Here is a 23,315-nt window from a genome sequence, read left to right on the forward strand (position 1 = left end):
GTCTCGCAGAATGTTTTTGATGAGCAAGAATGCACACACAGCATTCTCAGCGTTCTTCTGGTTTTTATTATTACTATTATTATTCCACCCTCTGTACGTTCTTGTGGCATTTTTCAACCTTTTTTTTCTGTCGGTGCTGTTTTCATCTCGCTTGGCGAGGCACTTTGCCCTGCATATTTGTACGAAAGCTTCTGTATAAATGAAGTTGAGTTGAGTATTGATCTGCACTCTGTGTATGCATTCTTATTGAATCTTTCAAAATGCACCTGCACCTGTGTCATTTGCAAGGTTAAATTTCTCGGATCGTCTGTTCATTGCAGCACCGGAGGCTCAGCAACAAGCCGAAAGCAGAACAAAGAAACAGAAAACATTTTGCGAACACACCGCGCGAGCTGCCTAATAGATGGTAGTTTTAAACACCTTGCTTGCATTGTACGCACAAAAGTATGCACACAAATGTGAATACACACACAGACACACACACAAAGAGCAATAATAACACCCTCCAGTTTTTCTAAGCACTGCAAATGGATGCTTTAAGAAATTGATCTCTCTGTGCGGTTAATCTATTGTTGCCTTTTTAATGAAACTATTGCAAATTAGCACTACCCAACATTAAAATGCATACATAATGGATTCACTTCTGGAATCCAGCAAAGAGGCAATGCTCAGGTTCTAATTGCACAGATTTAACTGATAGCATAGCATGCGTTGTGTGTAATCTTTGCGGAAAATTGCTGGGTGCCGATTTAGCAGATATCCTGGGAGATACGCCTCGCCGCGGCTAATCGTACTGCAGGCGGGTTTTGTACCTAAAATCAAAGTGGTTCACATTCAGTGAGTTTTAAAAAACATCAAAGTATTTACTTTGAAGGGGAAAAAAAGAAAACAGAAGATAGTTCTTGTTATCACAGCTCCTGGAACTCTTATATAAAGCTAATGGGCAAAGTGACACCATATTTTCATTCTGTGAAACAGAATGCATATCTCACAAAGTAAGGACTGAGGCCCGTCATTAACAGCCTCAGTTATTCATTTGTAAGCCAGACACAGTAAAAACCAGGCACATAGTATAAAGCAATGCAGAACAATGGCTCTAACACATAAATATTACATTGTTTTGTCCTGGCTTTAAACCGTTTATGGTGGCACACTGCAATTCATTGTTTGATTATGCCTCAATGACCAGAAGCCATTTGTGTGACAAAATACTATTAATATGCTTATGAAGGGCCAAAAGGGATCAACAAATTTGAATAACACCCCCTAAAACTAATGTATTCTGCATCTTTGAAGTGTGCCAGCTATACAAAGCTGTTTAGATAAGGATTTTTCCGAGTCCAGGACTCGGTATTTCTAATGCCTGCTTTGTTGCTTCGTCTCCTCAGTCTGCTCACTTCATCAATATACCCAAGATAAAGCTGTCCTTACACTTCTGTCCTAATAGAAATGTTAAATTTGAGGCTGGTATGAGATGGTTTGACAGAGCAAACTGTCTATTTAGCCTTGTCTTAGTGAAACAAGCCCACAGCGTCAGGATTTCTAGAACAAGAGCTGCATGGAGACTGATGAGGACACACTTCATCCCAGACCGTTTTAATGTAAATGTTGTGCACACAAAATAGTCTTTTTAGGAACATTTACAAGCAGTTCTCCTGGCTTTCACATGACGGACATGATGAGGGCAGGATGATCGTCCGTCGATAATTATTTGCAACCACTTTCCATCCTTGCAGTGCTGATGCGTGAAGGATTGGAAAGATTTAGAGCTTTAAAATACTTTTCAGTACAAATAAATCTTGAAACTAAAAGGCTTTCAACTGTATCACCATCACGACGGAATCAGTATTTTGCTCTCTGACAATAAAATCAAGTAAAAACTAGAGACCATCTTGAGGTCGACACACCAGCCGAAGCCTGTCAACATGTTCAGTGATCATTACTACACTCATTAACAATATCTAGTGGTGTGACACTTACAAATGTTGAAACTCTGTGGTCCATGATGTAAAAGAGTCCAAACAGTCTCCAGCTGTGAACTTCTCAGCCTTGTATTAATAAATAAATGTGCAAAGAGTTCTGTTGGACTAGAAGCAGACTGAATGTTCTGACCTGCAGATAGTCAGTGAATCAGTGGTGAACCAAGTGCTACGAGTGCTGATTATGTTACAACATTCGCCTATTTTATGTGCTGAAGTGCATTTGAAAGATGATGTGACCACTGAGCTTTGAGAGCAAAACAGAATGAACAACATTATCGTTAACTATGGATCTTCAAACTCAACAGCTCAGCAAAGTGATGTGTGATTTCACCTCTAATTAAAACAGGAGGAAAATATACAACCTGCTGAGTCACGCATTTAACAGTGCGTTGCTGACTGAGAGGCAATTTCACCACAAACAAAGCAACACAACCTACAGTAGCAACCACAGAACCCTTAAATCCTTGACCACCCATCACCCAGAGCAGTCAGAGACGGTGTTGTACAGACGTAGAAGTGAGTGGGACAGTTTAATTTCATGTAGAGTTGCAGTACACAAATATTTTGTGTTGCAATTTGAGGGACGGATATGAAAAATAAACAGCTGTAAAACGTGGAAGCCGAGCAACACGCTCATACACAGATGCAAGCACGAGATACCGAGGAAGCACATGTCAATAACTTTGAATTAGCTCCTACAGCGCCGCCTGGTTATGGCTGCAAACCTCATCTCAGATCTGTGTCGGAGAAATCACTTCTCCACCTTCTCACATGCACTTGCGTCAGTTCCCCTTCGTTGGTTCGCTGATGGACTGCACCCTCGCCATGCCGGGCACGCACACACGCACGCTCACGCAACACACGCAAACACCCACGACAACAAGAAAAAAAAAAAAGGCCACGCGACACACGGACGTGACGCGATTAAGGTGCACACACGCGCCAATTGCGAGACATCTCTGTAATGTGAACGCAATTTTAGTGAGGGGTAATGATTTCATCACGCCATCCCAGCAGCTCATTGAAATGCCTGTCAGATCCCAATCCATTTGCAGTGATGAACCCCAAAAGCGTTCATACACACCCCCCCTTCACACACACACACACACACACACACACACACTTTTCTGTATATCAAGCATATCATTTGTGAGGAGTATCATGTGCGAGGAAGTCTGGCAGCCTGATTCATGGCCAGATATTCATGGGGATCGTTTTAGTAGACAGCTATGGGTCTGATCCACCACCCAACTCACACACACACACACACACACACACACACACACCCAGGAGAGGCACAATGTACATCTCTGAGCAGACCATCAGTGGTTGTAAAACTGTAGAGTCGTAATGTTCCCCAGCCTTGGGGGCTTATTAGGAGGCATAAAAGCTGCATGCTACCTTCATTCATATTCTCCATAAACACCCTGCCACATCTCAGCTTTTTGTTGCTGCTTTCCGACTCTGGGCAGTCGGAAAATATAAGTCTCGGCGCCACTATTTTGTGCTGCATGATTGATTTGCAAAATAGGCCTGTACTGGAAATGTATCTGAATAAGGCTAGGATTTGCCTCTGTGTGTAAGTGCAAATTGCAGTGTCAGATCTCCGCGTGGATGTTGTTTGTCAGGCGTAAACTCAGCATGGCGGCAATTTTTATTCCTCTCCTTACACCGATGTCTGTATAATCTGCAAAAATGGGAGCTGTCGTTGATTATAGCCGAGGAGAGAGAAAGGACTGGGCAAATTGACATTTCCAACTTAGAAATTCGGGTGGATAAAAAAAAAGGAGGACATTGTGTCTGAGACAGTTTTGTGTTATAAGAATAGAATTATTCATTCCCCTACGCTGTGCAAAAGTTCACTTTGGGAGAAATCCACTGCAGCTCAAGTGCAGACAATTACAGGGGCCAGCGTGCCGGTGTGGGAATCTGATTTTGAGAATGTATTATCTGGGTTTGAAAACAGGGCCAGGCCACTGAGATCACACCTCTTATCTCCTGCGTGCGTTGCGGCGGTATTGAAGACAGTCTGAATCACAGCTACAGCCTCATTTCCCAAATCAAATGGTTGGTTCAACTTAAAACTAGGTCGCTTGCATTGCATGACAGGCAGAGAAGAGGTAGAGGAAGCAAGTTTGTGTATGTGGGAGTGTTTTTTTTTGGGGGGGGGGGGGCTGTATGATCTGAGCGAGATCCTGGAGAAATAAAATGTAGACGGTGAGTAAAAAGATAGGGAGAACGGATGGAGAGAAATTCTATTGTGCGGGGAATGAGCCGCTCTGAAGCTACAAGTCATTCTGCTGCCCCTCCCCCTGTCTCCGCCACCATCCCCGCGTCTCCCTGCTCGTCCTCGCAGCGCAGGAACATCTGGCTTTAAAGCAGCCCAATAAAAAGAGCCACTGGGAGGCGAGGAGTGAGCGAGAGAAAGAGGTGTGAGAGAATGTGTGAAGGATAGATAAGATAGCGCGGAGATGCAGCGATACAGAGGCGGCGGAGAGAGACAGTGAGACTGTGTAAGAGAGTGCTCGGGGGCTGTCATAACTGCAGAACCGGGCCCCTTCAAATGACATCCTTCACCAAATCATATTTCACACGTGGCTACAAAGGCCACACCACATTTAGAGCACTCCATCCCCTGCAGGGGACGGCGGCGGCACTCTGGGTTCTGATTCTCCTTCTTACCGGGAAATGGCCACTCGCTAACCGTGTGTCTACATTTAGAGTGTGTAATGAAAGACATTGTCAAGCTACAACTACTTTTGCATGTGGCTGCTGTCACTTCTTCAAAAGGAAGAGCATTTGCATGTATATAAAAAGGTTTAAAAGTGCGAGCAGTCCGTGTTATACATACTGTGGGGACAAACCCACTTGAACTTTAAGTTTTACATACTTTTCCCCTTGCAGGATCCCAGTGTGCTGTAGTGTGAAATCATAAAATGCACCGTAGTTAGTTGGATGAAAACCCAACACAGCCTTATAAGTATAGGGTCTTTCAAGTCTTTTTTTCTCTCATATTGATAGTTCTTGGTCACAGTCTCTTCGGCACTACATGATGGCACTCTCTCTTAAAAATTCTGTCATTTTGACGAGCAACACCATCCTCGTCTTCCTGAGCCGGAAGACGCGAGAATGCCTTGTAAAAAAACATGGAGTCAGAGGCAGTGGCTGGGCTGTGTGGCTGACAGAATGACAGGTACTTTTGACAGCTACCTGTCAAGCAGGTGGAGTGTCGCACTAGAGTCACAGTGTGATCACTGTCATTTGCAATGCTGAACAGGTTTATGTAAGGTTTTGTAGGTAAACCGAGGAGGCTGCTGTCAAGAATTCAAACTGATGTAAGGCCGCCGATTCAATAATCTCTCCAGGAAAACAACCGGCGCCGAAAATATAGAATAATTGCGAGTCCAGATAAGCTTCGAAACAGCAGATGAAAAGACGACAGTATCCATGAAGCTGCGGCAAGTATGTGACATCTAGTCATGTTTTCCCAGTTGCATCATGTGCTTGGAAATCCTTGAAATCCAACAGGCGGGAAGCAACAGATTTCATTTGCATTGGTGCTCCGCGCCTCAACAATCCCTGCTCCCAAAGTAGGTCAGCACGAATCGGCGCCTCCGAAAATAATAACAAAAGGTGAGCCCCCTCGCTCTCTCAGGGGTGAACGCTCCGCTTTCGTGTGACTCAGATGCTTCCGCTGCGAAATGTGCCGTATCAGCACTCTCCAAATCTGTAAGCATTATACTAGGGCATATTAAGGCGCGGTATTGCATTCAGTATGCGAAAGGCGCTCAGCAGCCATTGTAAAAATTTTAACAAGACAATAGTGGAGACACACGCACATACACACACCCACTGTAAATATGCAGAGTTTTGTTAGGAGGCACTGGAGTTGAAATTGTAATGATGTTAGTGTGTGACGGGGGGCTGCCGCGAAGACTGAGTGTGCCGCTATAGCCTCATCCTTTTTCATCAGTGTGTTTTCCCAACCCGAAAAGTGAGTTGGAAAACACAGTCTATTCCTTTGGGGGTGTGTGGCTTTGAGCAAAGTGCACTTCGTCTACAAGAGTAAGTCAGGGCAGTGTATATCACCGCAGCACAAGGCACACTGTCCCGACACACACAGACACACTACAGCATGTCCTCTCCTCTCTCACACAGAAGTACACTGTGCCCTTCCTCTCTCTGCCTCCGATTCTCTATCACACACACACACAAAAGTCCACGCCCTCTGTCAGGATTCGAACAGTACATGCAATGTCCAGAGACCGAGCTTCATGCACAGTTAATGTCTCTGCTGTCCAGATGATTAACGTTACCCAATTCACATTCCCAAACGTTGCCCAAATTCCACTCTCCTCCCGCTTCACCTTCTGTGTGGAGCTCACTCCTGGGCCTCAGGTAAAAATAGCCGCTCCGCCCTGTTCCTCTCTGCCGGCACACAGCCCGCTGCGCCTCCACTGGGATATCAGACCTGCACAAAATTGATTTTATTCAGAGGCCATGTGTCATGAAATACAACGCACGAGAACATTTTGAAATTTTTGGCCTGTACATAAATTAGTACATTAGTTTTTTTTTCTAAATATTAACTACTGAATAAAATTAGTAATGAACTGTTCAGATTCAAAACACACGTTGTATACGTGCCTCACACAAGCAACAAGACTAATGTCTTACTAACGCAAAATGGAGAAAGATAATCATGACACCGAGTAATGTGAGGTTACATTCTGGAGACTGCTAGCTGCAGCTGCTATAAGTAGGTAAACTCGATTAGCCGTGCTTCTAGTGGTCCAGACTATTGTTTGCAGCATTTCAGCCTTTTAAAAGCTGAGCTCCCTGTGTTCAAACAGGGATGGTAATCACTAGTTTGCATCCTGGGCTTTTTGACGTGCATATAAAGACTCAGTATTGATATCCACTCATTGGAAAAAGGCCCTGGATACATTACCAGTGAGTTGGAAGTTGTTCTGAGATACAGAAGGCTGGGTTGACAGTCAGATTCTCACTTGGATCTGAAGTACAAGCACGCAATGGCTAATGGATAACGGAGCTTTAACTTAAATTTGACACGTAATAAGAACATTCAAGAAGTCTTCTTGTTAACATGTTAGCCCCAAGCACCTGATAAGCCGATGTATATCAAAGCTCGGAGTTTGTTTTGGAGTCTTTCTGCCTCCAGTTGTCACAGATCGCTTATTACAACTTCAAGTAACTCAGTCAGAATTTACCTTTGACAAGTGATGCAATGCTGCTTTGGGAACGCTCCCAGAATCCTTGGTTGCCATGTCAGTGATAGGACTGGATGTGAAGTCGTTGCCTGTGGCCAGAATGCACACATTAGGAGTGAGTGGAAGCTCTCCAGCATGGCATATCTCTTTATGTAATGCAATAGCATCTGCTGAAGGCGTTGACATAATCCCAAAACTGAGCCATCCGGTCGGCATGCCAACAAGTCGGCAGACAAGGCATCTAAAGAAGGAGTAACAAGCAGGCACACGAGCAAGGGAGGCGTGAGGATAATTGTTGCTTAAAGTTTTTAGTTCAGGAAGATAAATATATATATAAAAAAAAATGTTGATGCTATAAATATGAATTGCTCCAACCTTGATCTCATTGTGCTTTCATGGTGACAATATAGAAATCTTGACTCCTGTTTACCAAACGAAGCTAAGACCAACCTGCCTCGCTGGAACACTGCAACCCAAATGTTTGTCCTGCTTAGCATTTACAGACTGAGGGTATAATAATGCAAGAGCAAACACATGGGGAGGGTTTGGAAAATATTAAAAGCAAAAACTTTGAATTGAACCCCTCAGTGAAATCAGGGGAAGCAGTAATTCAAAACCAAACAAACAACAGGGGGACTTCAATTACTAAAACAAGGTTTTCAGAGAAATGTGCAGAAACAGCGTCTGTGCCTGCGTGACGCTAAATCACATGAACGGCAAACTTACTCAAGGGTCACGATCGTGGAGAGGGTGTCCAGCTTTCGACCGATAACACATATCACGCTTCTGGATATTTGTTAAATATGAAATTATAAAGGGAAGGCATTAGTTACAAGCCTGGAAGAGCTTATCATAGTGTGTCCTATCAGCTGGGCTGTGTGTGTGTGTGCGCGTGGGCATGTTGCCACTCTCCAATCAACGCTGATTGAGTCCAGGTGCAAGTTTGTCCTTCCAAGTGCTACAGAGCTGAGTCGATACCAATTCACCCACCACATTTGTTTCGCGCTCGCAACAAAACTCTTGAATTACAGTATGTCGCGTTTTATATCCAAATGGTGTCAGATTCACAGCGCGGTGCGGACACGCTGTGCTGCACTCACATATCTGGACCGTACACTGTGTGTCCTGCCTTGTCCTTTAGCAGCGAGCGTTAGATCCCCTTGTCCTTGTATCATGTGTCAGCATTCATCGGAGCGTGTGCCTGGCTGCTCCCGTGTCATCCCGACGGATTCCTACATGCGGGTCTACTTCTGTTTTGATTTTAGTTAAAGCATGTTTTAATAATAATAAAAAAAAAAGCTTTTCTTAAAACGAGCTGAGAAGAATTCATTTAAATGATTAGACACTAAAAGCTTTCTGTAAAAATTAAAAAAAGATTATTGTCCATTTTTTGACACGTTTCACATACTGAGAAACATTCTGTCCAGATATCTCACATAGTTCTCGTCAGCGAATACAATTGCGTCTCTTCTGAAATGACTAACCAGCTTGTCACATTTAAAAATAAGCATTCATGAAATGTGAAGACTTCCCACAAACTTCCCTTTGTCCTACAACTTATTGCCCTGTCTCTGTTTAACAAGAAGCAGGCGTGCTTGAATGGAAGAATGGTTCTGTCCTTCACACTGTCTGATTTGCTTAGGAAAGGCGCTCACGTCTAATACTAATCTGAACGACAGCAGTGGAAATCTTGGCTCAGTTTCAGAGGCTAGATTGGGCCTGGCCCAATGACCTTCTCTCAGAGAACATGGAAAGTTTGCCGGCTCAATATGTCACAGCCAGCATGAGCTTAGAAAGAGAACAAGAAAGGAGTGATTAAATGGGTTAGATCCATGGCTGGCTTTGGTAGATGTCAGGAGGAGCGCAGCTCTAGTTGTACTATGAGATTATCAGAAATTGTATCATCGTGGATGCATCCAACTTTACAGAGCGGGGAGTCGGAGAAATAAGAATAAGAGTATTTATTATTCCAAATATATGTCTCTCCTGGTGTTAGAGGTGATTGAGTATTGTTTTCCATATTCAGCGCTGGAGTTCAGTTCAATTTGTATGAGCGCAACAAGTCTTACACATCAGCAGCGATCAATAAAGCCAGCCCAGCATTATAATAAATGACAAAGCTATCATTCTGTTAGGAGGCAGACTTAAGAAATTCTCTTTCAGGCGTCCCGCTGGATAAGAGCAGATCCCATCCACTGAAAATCAGTGTTTCACTGACATAAACAACTGATAAATCTGAAATTGGACATTTCTTAAGGCATAATTATAGCAAGTGAAGTAAGTTTAAAGCAAATTAGCCTCACAGGAAGTTGAAACAAAGTGTTAAAACGGGGTTAATTGAATTGTAAGCCTTGTCACAGAAGATTACCAAGTCCAAGAAACACCACTTTAATTGCGTTATTACCATGTGGATTAAGGCATGGGGTATTTTTGCCCGGTAATTATAGCTCGACTGTCCGCGCATTTTAATGCACTTTAGTCAGGACGATTTGGGCTGAGATTTTTGACAGTCCAAACAGAGGAAAGTTCCATTACAAAATGTGTCTGTAATGCTTTGGGATAACACTGGCATTTCAGCCGTAATGGTGCCCACAGAATTAGGATTAAAAGGATATATGGTGATAATGAGTAATTAATTTGATGGGACATCGACTTGATTTCATGCTATTTATGTATCAGAGGAGAGAATCAGAGGATCCAAAAATCAAAGCGACTCAGCACACTGTGGTCATTTTAACTCAGCCATGGATACTCTGTGACATTTGCTCTTGTTCTCCTTTAACACCAATTCCAAATGTATCAAAAAAAAAAACATAAAAAAACTTTCAGTCCTCAGCGGCCGAATATAGGTTACAAGATTAGCCTTGCTAGCAGTGGCGGACTCGGGATGTTTGAGATGGAAGGGCGAAAAAGATAAAAAGGGCACCGGATGTATTGGGTGGGGCGCAGAAAGTCGGGATGCATTTTAGCGAAACTGAGAACGGTTGACTATTTGATCAGATCGGATCCCCAGAGGGCACTTTAACACATTTGATCTACCACAGAGGATCCAAGAGGAAGCTTTCATGGTGTTTTTTTGAACATGGGGGCACCGAGGCGGGGCGATAAGTCCATCAGTCAACTGAAAGAAAAATAACTGGCAACAGTTTTTGCAGCAGAATTAACTGTTTTCGTCATTTTTCAAGCAAAATGAAATAATTTGCTTTTCTTTCTCCTTCACGATGGTGTGAAGTGTCTGTGGGTTTTGGACTCTTCTGTTCTATAAACATCAGCATGCTGGTGTTGTCATTGTGAGCATGTTAGCATGGTAATGTTAGCATTTAGCTCAAAGCACCCGTGTGCTGTGTGTGCAGCATCACACAGCTGCCAGCATGGATGTAGACTCTTAATCTTGTTCACTGACAGAAAGACCTTTCTTCCCGCTTTCTACTGCTGAACAAATGAACCTTGTTCTGCTGCTGTTGTGACTGGTGAACGTGGTCATTATTTTTCAGATGGACCGTTTCTCCGAGAGGCTGAGGAGGCCTTTAAATGAAGAGTTAAAGCCACTGGAGCTGTATCTGTGCCGTGAAACGATAAGGAGCACGGACAGCATCAAACCTCTTCTTTTGATACTTTATTGATCTTCTGTTGTTATCCACTTTCTACACTCGGGCTGTTGGTCCGATCAGAAGAACAGCTTTACACCAGCCTCACTGAGTCTGTCTGTTGGACGAGGGCACTACAGGGCAGATGTGTCCAGACACTGGAATTTGATCATGGCCCTTCAATTAAACAGTGGTCTGCCTACTTTCTTGTACTTCTCACATTTGTGATTTCAACAGCCAGCGAGTCCAGGACGGTCACGGAATATCATTAGCCTAATGGACGGGAGCGCAGGATGGCAAGAATGAATGATTGCATTACGGAGCCATTTGCCGCAGACTGTACATTGACATAAATAGTGCAAACAAACAATAACTGTCCATGTGCCCATTCTACTGTATTGTGATGGCTCGCTGTGTGATACATGGGTTCAAGCCGGGGTCTGAGGGAGAGGGAGAGGCGCTCACGTCGGCCCTTGTGGCGGAGTGAGTGGGTCGGGTGGGGGGGCTAAGTAGCTGGGAACTGGATTTAGACACAACTCCACAATCCACCAGGACCACTCTGCAAAAAATACATGGAGCAGATAGAGAGAGAGGGACGGAGAGAGAGAATACGCAGCGCGGGAGAGAGCACTCAGCTTTTCTTTCTCTCTGAGCCATCTTGTCAAGAATGCTTGAATGGAGCCATTATGAAGCCTAGATCCAACTAGTATGGGACAGTTTAAATAACAAGAATAAAAACTAGCCGGCTAGCATTATCCTCTCTGAAGAAGTGGTTTCCAACCCGGGGGTTGGGACTGCCGAGAACAGTCGCGAGCTGAACTCAAATGGTTTTTCTCCAGTGGGAAAAATAAGAAAATTGTTTCCTTCTGGAATTTTTCTCATCATCCTTAGTTTTTTTTTCTGTAATATATACTGTATTGTGTGACCTCCTCAGGCCTCTCAAACATATAAGAATTAGATATAAATGTCTCCAAAAGGTCATGGTTTGGGTTTTAGTTTCCCCTTCTGTCTTTGTCTGTTGTCCCGCCCCTTTCCCCTGTGTTTTAAGCCTGTTCCCTCACTCTTTGTTGGACCGTCTGTTTCTGTCCACGCGTCTCCTGTGCAGGTTCCCTGTGTTCCTGATGTGTTCCTCATGTATTTCTGGTTTGTCCTCAGGTTTGTGTTTCTCTGTAATTCTTTCCTTTCCTTTCTTTTGTTACTTGTTGGAATATTTTTTTTAACTGTGACAAAAAGAGGAAATAAGTCTTCGATTAATAAACTCACAACTCAGACACTGCTTCACTTTAAGAGAAAAACACTGACCTAAAACATTATGTATGGGTGAAGAATTTAAGAAGGAAAACTCATTTTGTAATTCAGGTCTTATTCTACTTTGTATTGTTCTTTTTCCAGGCTCTAACAGACTGTAAATGACCCATTTGTATGAAGGAAATAAGCATATTTGATTTGTCAGTTTTCTGAATGAAGTCATTAAGTACTGAAGTCAAGGAAATTATACTAATTGTTATTGATGCTACCCCATGATTGCCAAATAATAACCGATGATATGCTGCTCACATCGTCACATTTACATGTTGCTCTCCACGTCGGCTCGTTAGCGTCGCCGCCGGGCCTATCGGCATCCTCTCTCACCACCTGCACACTTGGAGTGTGGGAGCGAGGGGGTGGAGTGTCTGCAGGGTGCCATCACAGCTTTGGCCCAAAGAGCGCCGTCGCAGCCCTGTCACGTCGAGTCAGTCCCGCTTCGTCTCTTCCCTCTCTCCGTCTTCCTTTTTCGGTCAGGTGACGCTCGCACAGAAAAAGCCCGGCCGTCTGAATCCGGAGCCCTAACGCTCTCTGTCAGCTGGCTGTCCCTGCGGTCACAGTGGAGATTCGTCTTTCTGCTGACGTCCCTTCTGTGTGGCGGAGAGTTGCCAGCCCCAGCATTCTTAAAGGCCTGCCGTGGCCTCGAGGCACAGGAGGCAGGTAAAGGTAGGTGCGTCAAGGCAACATGGGTGTGTTAGGAAGTGATCAAAAGGCCAAATTACCAAATGATTGCCTTCTGGATCTGATTAATATGCTAATCCATCAACAACATCTAAATGAACACACACACACACACACACACATTACAGATACTGAAACACTGGAATCTTTTAGGTTTCCCTTTTTCGTTGTTCTAATTAATACCCCACGTCTTGGGCACACTTGAGGTAATTAACATTGTTTTTTGCCAGCAACACACAGCAGATGGTGATTGAAAATAGAGGGATGAGTCGCTCAATCAACCACCATTTGTCTGTAGCCATTAATTATCTAGCGAAGAATACATTCAGTCCCCAAAGTTGATAGTTTGGGGGGAAGAAGAATACTGTCCTTCTGTTCCTCATTACTCTTTAACAGCAGAAACTGCTGAAACTAGAATGCCGAATAGGGAGATTGCGATTTTAATAGCATGGTCATTATCTTCTCCCATAAGGTGGCATGTGACGGAAGGCTTGTCGGGAGAAAAAAAAATGGCGCTAACAAAGAAGCGTTTAGATAAATGGACGCCAGCTAACGTCTAGTGGTTCATTCTGTTCTGATTCATGAAAAGAGGACTCTCGGAGACGATTAGGACCGAATGCACAGCCTCGTCCAAGACAACGGGTCCAAAAACCGCTGAGGGAAATGTTTATTTTCCTTACGATCAAATGAGAGCCAGCGAGTCATGTGACCACTGGAAGAGAACTCCACCGCCCATGTGACTAAACCAATCATCCGCGGCTTGAACATGTAATCTGATTGGAATAACTTCCTCTTGCTCGCGGCTACGGCGGTCATGATATCATGACGTTTCAAGATTTCGCTTCCTCTGCCTCCAGTTCTGGCAAGGTCTCGCTTCACTGGAGCACTCCAGGAACTCTGCCTGGCAACAGATTAGTATTACACACTCATCTTATACGAAATCTCTTACAATAATGATAGGTTGCAAGAGGGACGGAGAGAAGGACGGCAGTGAAGAGGAGTCAGAGGAGACACTGGAGGCAGGGACTGGGCGACATCCTGGCCTCGCTGCTTTCATGTTATTTTGTCATCGCCAGCAGCTCCCTAATCCTGCGTCTTGGGCACACTATAATCTTGCTTTTATTCTCCCTGCCAGCCTTCAAGTCAGAGATAATCAGTGTCACCTAACTTTAATTATTGTGGTGGAATCAAGATAAATGTTGTTGCTTCAGTGTCAGTTGCTCTCTATTGATACAGAAGGGAAATTTGTCCTCTTCATGTATCTCGTGCTAGGCTGACAATTAAAAAAAGAGAGTTCTTGATGGTAAATTGCCGGTAGGATGGCTCATGTTCCACCCCACAGGCTTTAATTAACTAGTCTCAGGTAGTCTAATCTTATTATCGAAGACTCCTTTTTCCACACCCTAACCTGCTTACATGATACTCAGACAGGCAGTCGAAGGATCCTCATAAAAGAGCTGCCAAAATGTGCTGGGTTTTCATTTTTTAAGCCGCTCTCCACTGCTTTGGCCACAAAATGCGAACCATTTACACATTCTTGTCACATAGCTGGAAACAAAGGCTGAATAGCGAGTGCCATTTTCTGGTTTTTCAACAGCATCCGACACGGCGGCCGCAGCTAGATGCCAAATAAAATACAGGGCTACACAACTCAGCGGCAAACATCTCAGTGTTTGTCCCACAGAGAGCCCAGCCCCATCAAACCCCATTATCTCCAAGGCTACCACTTACTTCCAACTGGAGTAGAGATAGCTGCTTATCTACTGGTTAATAATAAAAAAGACACATAACAGATAAAAGAAAAAAAGAGAAGCCATCCTATCGTGATGGAAAGAGAGAGTTGGGAGAGAAAAAAAGGAGAGAGGGAGCAGAGAGATTTCCAGGGACAGTTTCATTCTGTGGAAAGGGCAAGCAGAAGGAGACCTCCCGCTGTAATGCGGCGGCCAAGCCGAAATGAAAGCCAGCCGCTCTCTTCTCCGGGGCTAAACAGCCGCCTTAATAAAAAACACAATCAGACCCCCAACCTGAAAGTTTAATGCACATTCTTCCCATATTTCTCTTTGCACGGGTAAAAAAAAAGGACACAGTGGAAGCTCCCGGTGTGATCCCAGCTCCCAGGCTAAGATGTGTGTTAAAGAAAAGGGGGAGGGGGTTGTTTTAATCATAATGAGGCCCCATTGAATATCAAGCACACCATCAACCCACTATAGCTCTCCATCGTGTTAATGAAATTGTTCGCCCCAACTTTTTAATTAACTTGCAGACTCATGGTGTGGAGTCAAGTTGTGGACACAGACAAAGACTACAGTGTTCTCTCCCAGGTGATCTGAATATCAAAGAGGGAAGTTGCTCTGAATTAAGCCGAGTTTCTTTATTAGGGGAGAAACTTCAGAGGGAGACAGATGTGCTGAGGACGGGCTCGTGTCATTCCCCCCGCGTCAGTCAGCTTTCATTCAACACTTTGATATATAAGCGCAGGAGGGGGAGGGATGATGAATTTATTTGGGAGCCACATTTACAGCAAGCATTGTTTTTTTTCGCAACTTTTAAATCTCCCTTCTTAAAAACTTCAAGGATGTCTCCTTGATAGTAATCAGAGAGAGCACAAATCATAATCATTCCGCGGCGCTGACTGAAAGTGGTACAACAGCGCTTGATGAAGGGACATTCATCACAGGGAAAGGGAGATAATAGGGGAGCCACGAAAAGAAAGAAAGGTTTTCTTTTTTTTTTTTTCTTTTTTTTTTTTCAAACACATTTCCCTTTATTGGCATGGTGAGGCTGATGAGAATTGCACATAAAAAATGAAATTCACAAGAAAGTCGTACAATAGGTAGAACCACAAAGGCATTGGTAAGGACTTGGCAGAAGGCAACGTGGATAGGACACAAACAGGTAACAACCCACAGCGAAACCCCCGACCCTCCCTCCCTCCCCCTCAATCACACACACACACACACACACACACACACACACACACACACAGACCTCCAGAAACAAACACACACCTGCCCAAAATCACGCATACATACATACATTTGCTCGTACACATATTGTCCTTCCAAAAGAAACATGATTACCCAACAAACGTTTAAGCAGTGGCAAAGTCCTCAGTAGGTCACATTATTAAAAAGTCCGCCACAGTTGAAATTTGAACCATAAGGTATTATAATATATTGCTACTCTAGGCAATTTACAAAGCTTTTTTTTTTTTTATTACAATGATTAAAGCCACATCTATCAAATGGGACACGACACCATTACCCAAACGCTATACAGACAGCAAGAAAGTAAAACAATGTTAAAACACAGGTAAAGGGTTTTTTTTCTTTTTTTTTTTTTATTCCTTCTTTTCAACCAATTTTAGCCTCTTTGCATCATGAAAATTAGCCGCTTCTTGTCTCCACAGTCAAACTCCATGAAAGGGAGCCTGTGATCAGCAAAGCTTTCATACAAAAAAGATTTTTTTTTTTCCTTCCTGTGATGGAAGCCGGCTCTCTCATTACTTGGCTGGCGCTCGAAACGGGATATTAATTGAACCAGAAACCGCAAGGTTACCTTTTATGTCATGTCGACGGCGCTGTGATATCTGGACTGTGAGCGGGAGAGGAGGGGGGCGCGGTGGAGGGGTTGGTGATGGAAAGTGGTGCGGCATGCGATACAATGTTGAGTAGTTTTCTCTAGGCTTATAGAATGTCATTTAAAATCTGCCAGTTAAGACAGCTGAGAGGCAGATATCCAAAGTGGTATGCGCCGGACCGACTGTCATCCTGGAATAGCCATGCACTACACAACAAACAGGTTTCAACTCGACACATTTTTTTTTTCTTTTTTTCTTCTACACACAGGGCGGAGTTAAGAGTCACGTTTGCACAGATGTCACAAAGTAATGCGTGCATTACAATCACATAGACTCAATTACATCTTAAAGGGAAGAGCAGCACGTGAGAGCAGGTGACGATCAAGTGTTTACCGCACGAGGAGATGTCACGATGATGAAATGACGAGATTACTGGAATGGGGTCATCGTAGCTACCAGCGACTGGGTAATGGGTCAAGTCCAAAAATCACACAACAATAGGAGCTAAAATACAACTCTGAAAAATAATTTATTGCTTTTTATATAGTTTTTTCTTTCATTTATATTATTATCATTGTTATTATTATTAATCATCTTGTAATTATTGTGAATAATATTAGTAGTATCATCATTTTATATATATATATATATTTATATATATATTTATATATATAGTACATCAAATACAAGATCTTTAAAAAATTCAGGAAAAGGAAATTGTAAACTTTTGTTTGGCATTCACATAATCAAGCGTGAGTGGAGCGATGATAACAAGTGTTTACAGTGGAAACAACAAAATTCCTGCTAAATCATTTTATTGCTTCATGTTTCTGCTTCTGTGTGGAAAGAAAAAAGACAGCGACGCGCTGCAGATGTGACTGATGGTGGAGACAGAAATCACTAAAATGATGAAGGAGGGCTGACTGCTGGAGTGATTAGCTGAATGTTTTGATTGTTTTGGAAAGGCATAGAAGGTAATATATTATCCCCACCAAAGCATTTATTGTACACCCTGTCTAGTGATTGCAAGTTAAATAACATAAATCGAAGGACAACATAAACAGTAAATAAATCTCATGAGGTACGCCACGTGAAAATGGAGCCCATAAATATTCTTGATTCAAATATTAAAATAAATAGATAAATATGTGTTTGGACTGATTGAAATGATTTGAATGCTGTATTCTCTTTCACTGAAGGTAATCAAAACCAGAACCATACAAAGCAATGAAATCAAACTGAGTTTTTATATATATATATATATATATATATATATATATATATATATATATATATATATATATATATATATATATATATATATATATATATATATATATATATATATATATATATATATATATATATATATATATATATATATATATATATATACACACACACATATATATACATATACACACATACATACACTGATTGCTTCAGAAATAATTATTAAAAAAATGGGGTACCTTTTTTTTTTACAATCATGAAAAACACGTTAAAAATGCATTTTACACTGGTTGTATAAGCAAAAACACTGATTGAGAAACTTTATAAACAGATAAAACTATACATGGGTGACTTTTTTTTTTTTCCCCCGACAAAATAACTTAAAAAAGGACGTTTGTTCACATGCTCCCTCAAAATGAGCAATCGGACACATCTTTTTTCTGTTTTTTTTTTTTACAATCATATCATGTCTTCTAAACATCATGTAGGTGTACAATATGTTTTACAGTATTGTAATGACTACAGATCGACATTCTGAATTAAGAAATTTTCTCCTCATTTTTAAAAAAGGCTGCATTTTACAGTGCATAGCTGTAACAAATAAAGAACTTTATCCGATATGTACATAAAATAAAAATATTCCTTTTTATAGTATTTGTAAATACACGGCTACATTTCTTCTTAAAATGTAGACAACAATGTTACCTTGAGAATTTTTACCTCCAAGATACAATTCCCTATACTCTGGTTTGTAATGTAACACTAGATCCAAACACCAGATTTGAGGGAAAAAAAAGAAAGAAAAGAAAATCAACAGCAAAAGAAAAACAAATCTGGCTGAACAAGCTGCATGTTTTCACTCCCAAAGAATTGTGGGCCTTGTAGTGCTTGGAGAAATAAAAAGAAAAAGAAATCACGAAAGTTTGTTCTTTTCTTCTTTCATCGATGGTTGTACAGCAGTAGAGTGCATCAAACCTGTGCACCAGGTTCTGAGGGTTCACTGGCTTTCCCAAAATGCATTGTCTCTTCCCAGCTCTTCAGCAGCTATGTTCATGTAAACTTTATTTTTGATATATTCATTTATATTGATATAGGTCTATAGACTTATTCTTATATACTCTATGACATAGAGTGTAAAACTTCTGGTAGTCTCGTCGTCAAAGGAGCGAGAAACAACAGTGAGGTATCAGGAGTCCCTCTGTGTGACAGACAGCAGGTGCCACTGAACTGGTTACCTTCTCAGGCTGCGCTGGGCCTCCCTCAGCAAGCTGTCAAAATCCATGGAGTCATACTTGCTTTTTGTGGAGGCTGGATCAAAGTCGTCCGAATGGGAGTCTGGAAGCGGCAATAAAAGGATTGTGGTCAGTGCTGAGCTGAGCAGGATTTCTTTGAAATTTCACATAAAACAAGAGGCTCACTTCGCAGAACGTTCTGCCTTCAGCCAGTATCGCTATAAGTCATGCACGGCTCGGTGTTAATGTTTGATAGGTGGGTGACAAATTAAAGGAGGAAAAAAAGAAAAAGGCAGATGCTTTTAAACAGGACATGAGGACTCAGTGAAAGGTTTGATGAGAATGAAAACGATGAAAAGTGAACACTGCTGGGAGGTCTGTGCTGGTTTCTCCTGTAAAGGTGCACTATGTCGGTTTGAGGAACGGATTTTTATTAACAGAGAAAGATCTTCCACGAGCGTTTTACCATGTCTAAGCAAACTAAATAAACAAACACTCATTTCATTATGAGTCACTTTGTTTTTATGTGGCGGACCCTGCCACCTTTCTAGCTACCAACAGTGTTCTGGGGACCTTATCTTCCTCTGAGAACAGCTTGTTTATTCAGTTATGGAAAAAAATAAATACATCTGAGTTTGTGTTATTACCTCATTAATATTGTAAATATCAAAATTCTTTCTCCTGGTGCTTCTTTAAATTGTCACCTATCTGTTCTTATTATTCTGTTGAGCATGACATGTTTTCATACGTTCATCTTCCTGTGAAAGAAAACAATTTGTTTCCCATCTTTTGTTTTCATTATTTAGTCTAGTTTTTTCCGTAAAACCATGAATAACACGACAAAACCTTCCAAAAATACTGAGTCCATAAAAAAGACCCGTTTTTTTTTTTTTACTCGGAAGCAACACGCGTGAAAGCAAATCCTTCTGTCTGTCCATCTCTCATGTGTCCTATTTTTCCTGATCAGCCTGATAATACATAAAGAGTATCTTATCTCTGCCAACAGACAGCTTCACAAATGGGGCCCCCAAAGGGCCCAGCAGCACACTCGGAGAGCTTTGAGAAATGGGTATGACCATGGCAGCTGGAAGACGCCAGTCGTGATCTAATGCAATGGCCAAGGGCTGGATTGTGTCACACTGCGCACCTTGAGGGATGAAAAATACCCCGGTGCTCTACTTAAAACTAATGGACAGTGTCTCCGAAAACAAAAAAAAGAGAAAAAAAATAAGAAGCGAGCGCCCGCAAGATTGAGAAGACGGGGACGAGGTTTGGATACCACACTATTATAAGATTCTCCCGTCCTCTCAATCTCTTAACCCTGTGCTATCAGACCAAAATAGCCTGTTCCTGACAAAGAGGCAGTCGAATGAAGGCCTTTCCATTTCAGTAGACTGATTAGTCAATCTCGGCATAATGTCTATCCTCAAGGCTTCGGGATTAGCAACTGTTTCTCTGTGTGTCAATTTCTCATCATGTCCTCTCTTTAAAAGCTGATGGCTTCAAGCATGTGCTTTGAAAATGTATAGTAACTGCTTCATTTATTGAGGAAAGTGCTCCTTTTCTCTCCGCTGACCTGTTGACCCTCCTGCAGTGGCACATTATACATTCTTGACCTCACATTCTGCTGGTAAATAAAAACTGGCTGAGCATGCAAGAGTCAATAACCATCTTAGATGTCATCATAGAACGGAGGAGATTAGCTTTTGTTGATGTGCAGCACTCGACATAATGGAGTCCGTTCGCTTTAAAGGTCCAGCGTGTAGGATTTATGAACAACTATTAATAAAAAAATATGGGATCAAATATTCATAACTATGTTTTCACTGGTCTCTGATTTGTATCATTGTATTTTTGTTCCCTTTGAACAAGCCTTTTATGTGTGCGAAGCGAAGGGGTCAGTACGGCAGGGTGAGGCAAGATGCTGCCACGCATAACAGCGCTACGCATTGGTCCTTTAATTTTCAACATGGCTGCTCAATTGTCTAAACAAATGCAACTAACGGAAGAGAAGAAAGTCCTCTCCTTCCCGTCACGTCATGAAGTGGGGCATCAGAGGAAAAAGCCTCGATTTCATTCATATCTTGCATTATTTATCACATGCGTCATTCAACCCTCGGCTGCATCCGTGTGAGTACACAATCCTGTCTGAGATTTATGCCTCTGATCAATGTAGAAGCCATGTACTTACATCAGCTTCACACATGCATGTTTGCTCTGAGGAATCACTTACGTTAGATGAATTCTGCTATAGCAACAACCCCCTGACTCCCAACAACGGTGCCGAGTACGAATAAGTAGGCATAAGTAGGTACGCTCCCACTGTGGAGCCTCCCTCTTATGTAAATGACCGGCCTCTATGTGCCACATCAAAACTCTACCTCCTCTCAGTGCCAACAACAGCTGGCAACAGATGGAACCTGGCTCTAGAGGGAGGAGGGGTTGCTTCACCTTGCTCCCACCTTCCTCTTCCTCACCTCTTCCTATTTTTTTTCCCTTTCTTCTCCCTTGTAATTTCATCTCTCCTCTTCTCCATGCTCTTAAAAGTGATTCCCACACCCACGCAAACACATATCCAGCGGCGGATGAAAACTCATCTTGTACACAGCAGCTGCACAGCTGCTTTTAAGTGCTATCTTGTCTAGCGTTTCATTTTCGACAAAGTAGAAACAAGCATCCACGTGAGTAATGAGTGAGTGCGCCTCGTTTTCTTTAAGATGCTACAGCTGCTAGCAGGAGGGAAATGGAGCCTTATTCTTGTTGTACGTTCACAGGCTGACCTCTGAACTCTCTTTGCCCTATTGAGCCACAAATGCCTGGTGGACATCAATGCCTACAAGCACGGCGATGGCTCTCTTTTGATCTGGAAACATCACTTTTTCTGTCTGATCACCCTCCCCCCCGTTTTTTTCCTCTTTTTTTTGACAGACCTCGCAGCTACACAAATATACTGCATGACTGCAGGGGGCTGATGGAGAGAACAAAGCTGCACTTACCCAAGTCTGTGTAATGTGATTTGCAGAACTGCTTTTGCCCGCCAAAGCACAGCTCGAACTGAGGCTCGTTTGACCTGCGTAAGGTGTGTCCGTTCTCAAGGGCGGTGAAGGCGTCGCAAGTGTAGCGGTATGTGATGAAGCCAAAATTGTCCCTGGTCAAGAATAGAAAATGATACGTCAGAGTGGAGCTGTGGGGGCAATAATAACTGAACATGGGGCCTTGTCTTAGATGACGATCACGCTATTTATATGCAAAAGAGAATCAATAAAAGTGTATCTTTGGGGCTCTGTAGGCCCACAACTAGATGGATTGGGAGACACTCTGAGACTGCAAAAAGCTCTGTCTTTGTCTAAGACCTTCAAGACTTGCCTTTGCTTTAAGATCAACAGTTACAGCAGTGCTGCTACACTAATATTAGACACATGCACAGAAAGTCCTGAGGCCTTACCCATCGTCCCTCAAGTTCACTGCACATTCTTCAATTTCGCCAAAGACTTCAAAGCGGCGCTTCAACTCTGTCCGGGTGCAGTCGGACCTCAGTCGCCCCACGTACACCACCCGTCTCTCCTCCTGCTCGTTAAGAGGAAAGACAGAGCGAAGGAAGGAGATTAAAAGGGGGGGTATGTTTTTCCTTTTCCCCTCCCTCCCTCTCTCTTCACAGAGCCCTAATGAATTGGTCTTGATCACTCCTGTGGATACTGCAGCTGACTTTAAGCCCCGGTTTCTTTTTGTCCCTCTCGCCTGCCTGCCTGTTGTGTTCCTCTGTGATTGGTTCGCCTTGCTTCCCCGTTATCTGATAGAGTTGCAGATAGAGTGCCCTCAGTCTTCCTTGGCACTACAATTCCTTTTTCTCTCTGCAACTCATCAACCAGAGGCAGAGTGATTTTTATCAAATGATGCCATGTCTTAAGTTTGGGGCTGCTTCTTCTTTTCTAAAAATAAAGCTGCGAGGGGTGACTCAGCCATGGATCAGAAAAAAAAAAACAAAAAAAAAAACACGCCTGTTTCTTTCCCAACATGGGAGTCAAATTCTCAGTACACAGCAAACTAAGCATGGCTGCTAAATGAGAGGTCTGTTAATATTGTAAGTGTATTCATTGCCAAGAGAGAGGGAGCATTAAGAGGTGAGCCACAGGGCAGAAAAACATGGATTTCCTTGAACCTCAGAGGACGCGGGGGTCATAGTGGAATAATTTAGGAACATACTGCACCAGGCTGCAATTACAGCTTTTGAGTAATTTAATTGCATCTGCTAATCATATAATACAGCACAAGCCCGGGGCTACAGAGTATCACTTGTATTATTTATTTATTCATTCATTTACTTGCCATTACTGGGCCAAGTCCGCTGAGGCCTGTTCAAATGTTGAGTGCTGTCTGGAGGGTATGGGGACATGTATGTAAATCAGTGGCCGGGCACTAAACTTAAAGTTTACCTTTGCCCCGTTAGACTTATATAAAGTAGCTGAAAGAAATAATAATTACAA

The 23,315-nt window shown here is 42.6% G+C and overlaps 2 protein-coding genes across 8 annotated transcripts in view; both read right to left on the bottom strand.

The window, feature by feature from the left end:
* The window catches only part of adgra3 (adhesion G protein-coupled receptor A3), a 128,361-nt gene extending 120,268 nt beyond the window's left edge, over nt 1–8,093 (bottom strand). For all 5 annotated transcript variants that reach the window (XM_037111939.1, XM_037111938.1, XM_037111937.1 and 2 more), the window contains exons 1-3: nt 7,940–8,093; nt 7,214–7,302; nt 6,350–6,453 (exon numbers count right to left, since the gene is read on the bottom strand). The gene's annotated coding sequence lies outside the window, so the exon portion shown is untranslated. The remainder of the gene's footprint in view (nt 1–6,349; nt 6,454–7,213; nt 7,303–7,939) is intronic.
* Nucleotides 8,094–17,861: 9,768 nt separating this feature from the next.
* The window catches only part of ppargc1a (peroxisome proliferator-activated receptor gamma, coactivator 1 alpha), a 253,714-nt gene continuing 248,260 nt past the window's right edge, over nt 17,862–23,315 (bottom strand). For all 3 annotated transcript variants that reach the window (XM_037112327.1, XM_037112329.1, XM_037112328.1), the window contains exons 11-13: nt 22,277–22,398; nt 21,828–21,979; nt 17,862–18,934 (exon numbers count right to left, since the gene is read on the bottom strand). In XM_037112327.1, the coding sequence (XP_036968222.1) occupies nt 18,831–18,934; nt 21,828–21,979; nt 22,277–22,398 (378 nt within the window). In that variant the 3' untranslated portion in view covers nt 17,862–18,830. The remainder of the gene's footprint in view (nt 18,935–21,827; nt 21,980–22,276; nt 22,399–23,315) is intronic.

This window comes from Acanthopagrus latus, chromosome 10, assembly GCF_904848185.1.
Source record: "Acanthopagrus latus isolate v.2019 chromosome 10, fAcaLat1.1, whole genome shotgun sequence".
NCBI classification, from domain to species: domain Eukaryota; kingdom Metazoa; phylum Chordata; class Actinopteri; order Spariformes; family Sparidae; genus Acanthopagrus; species Acanthopagrus latus.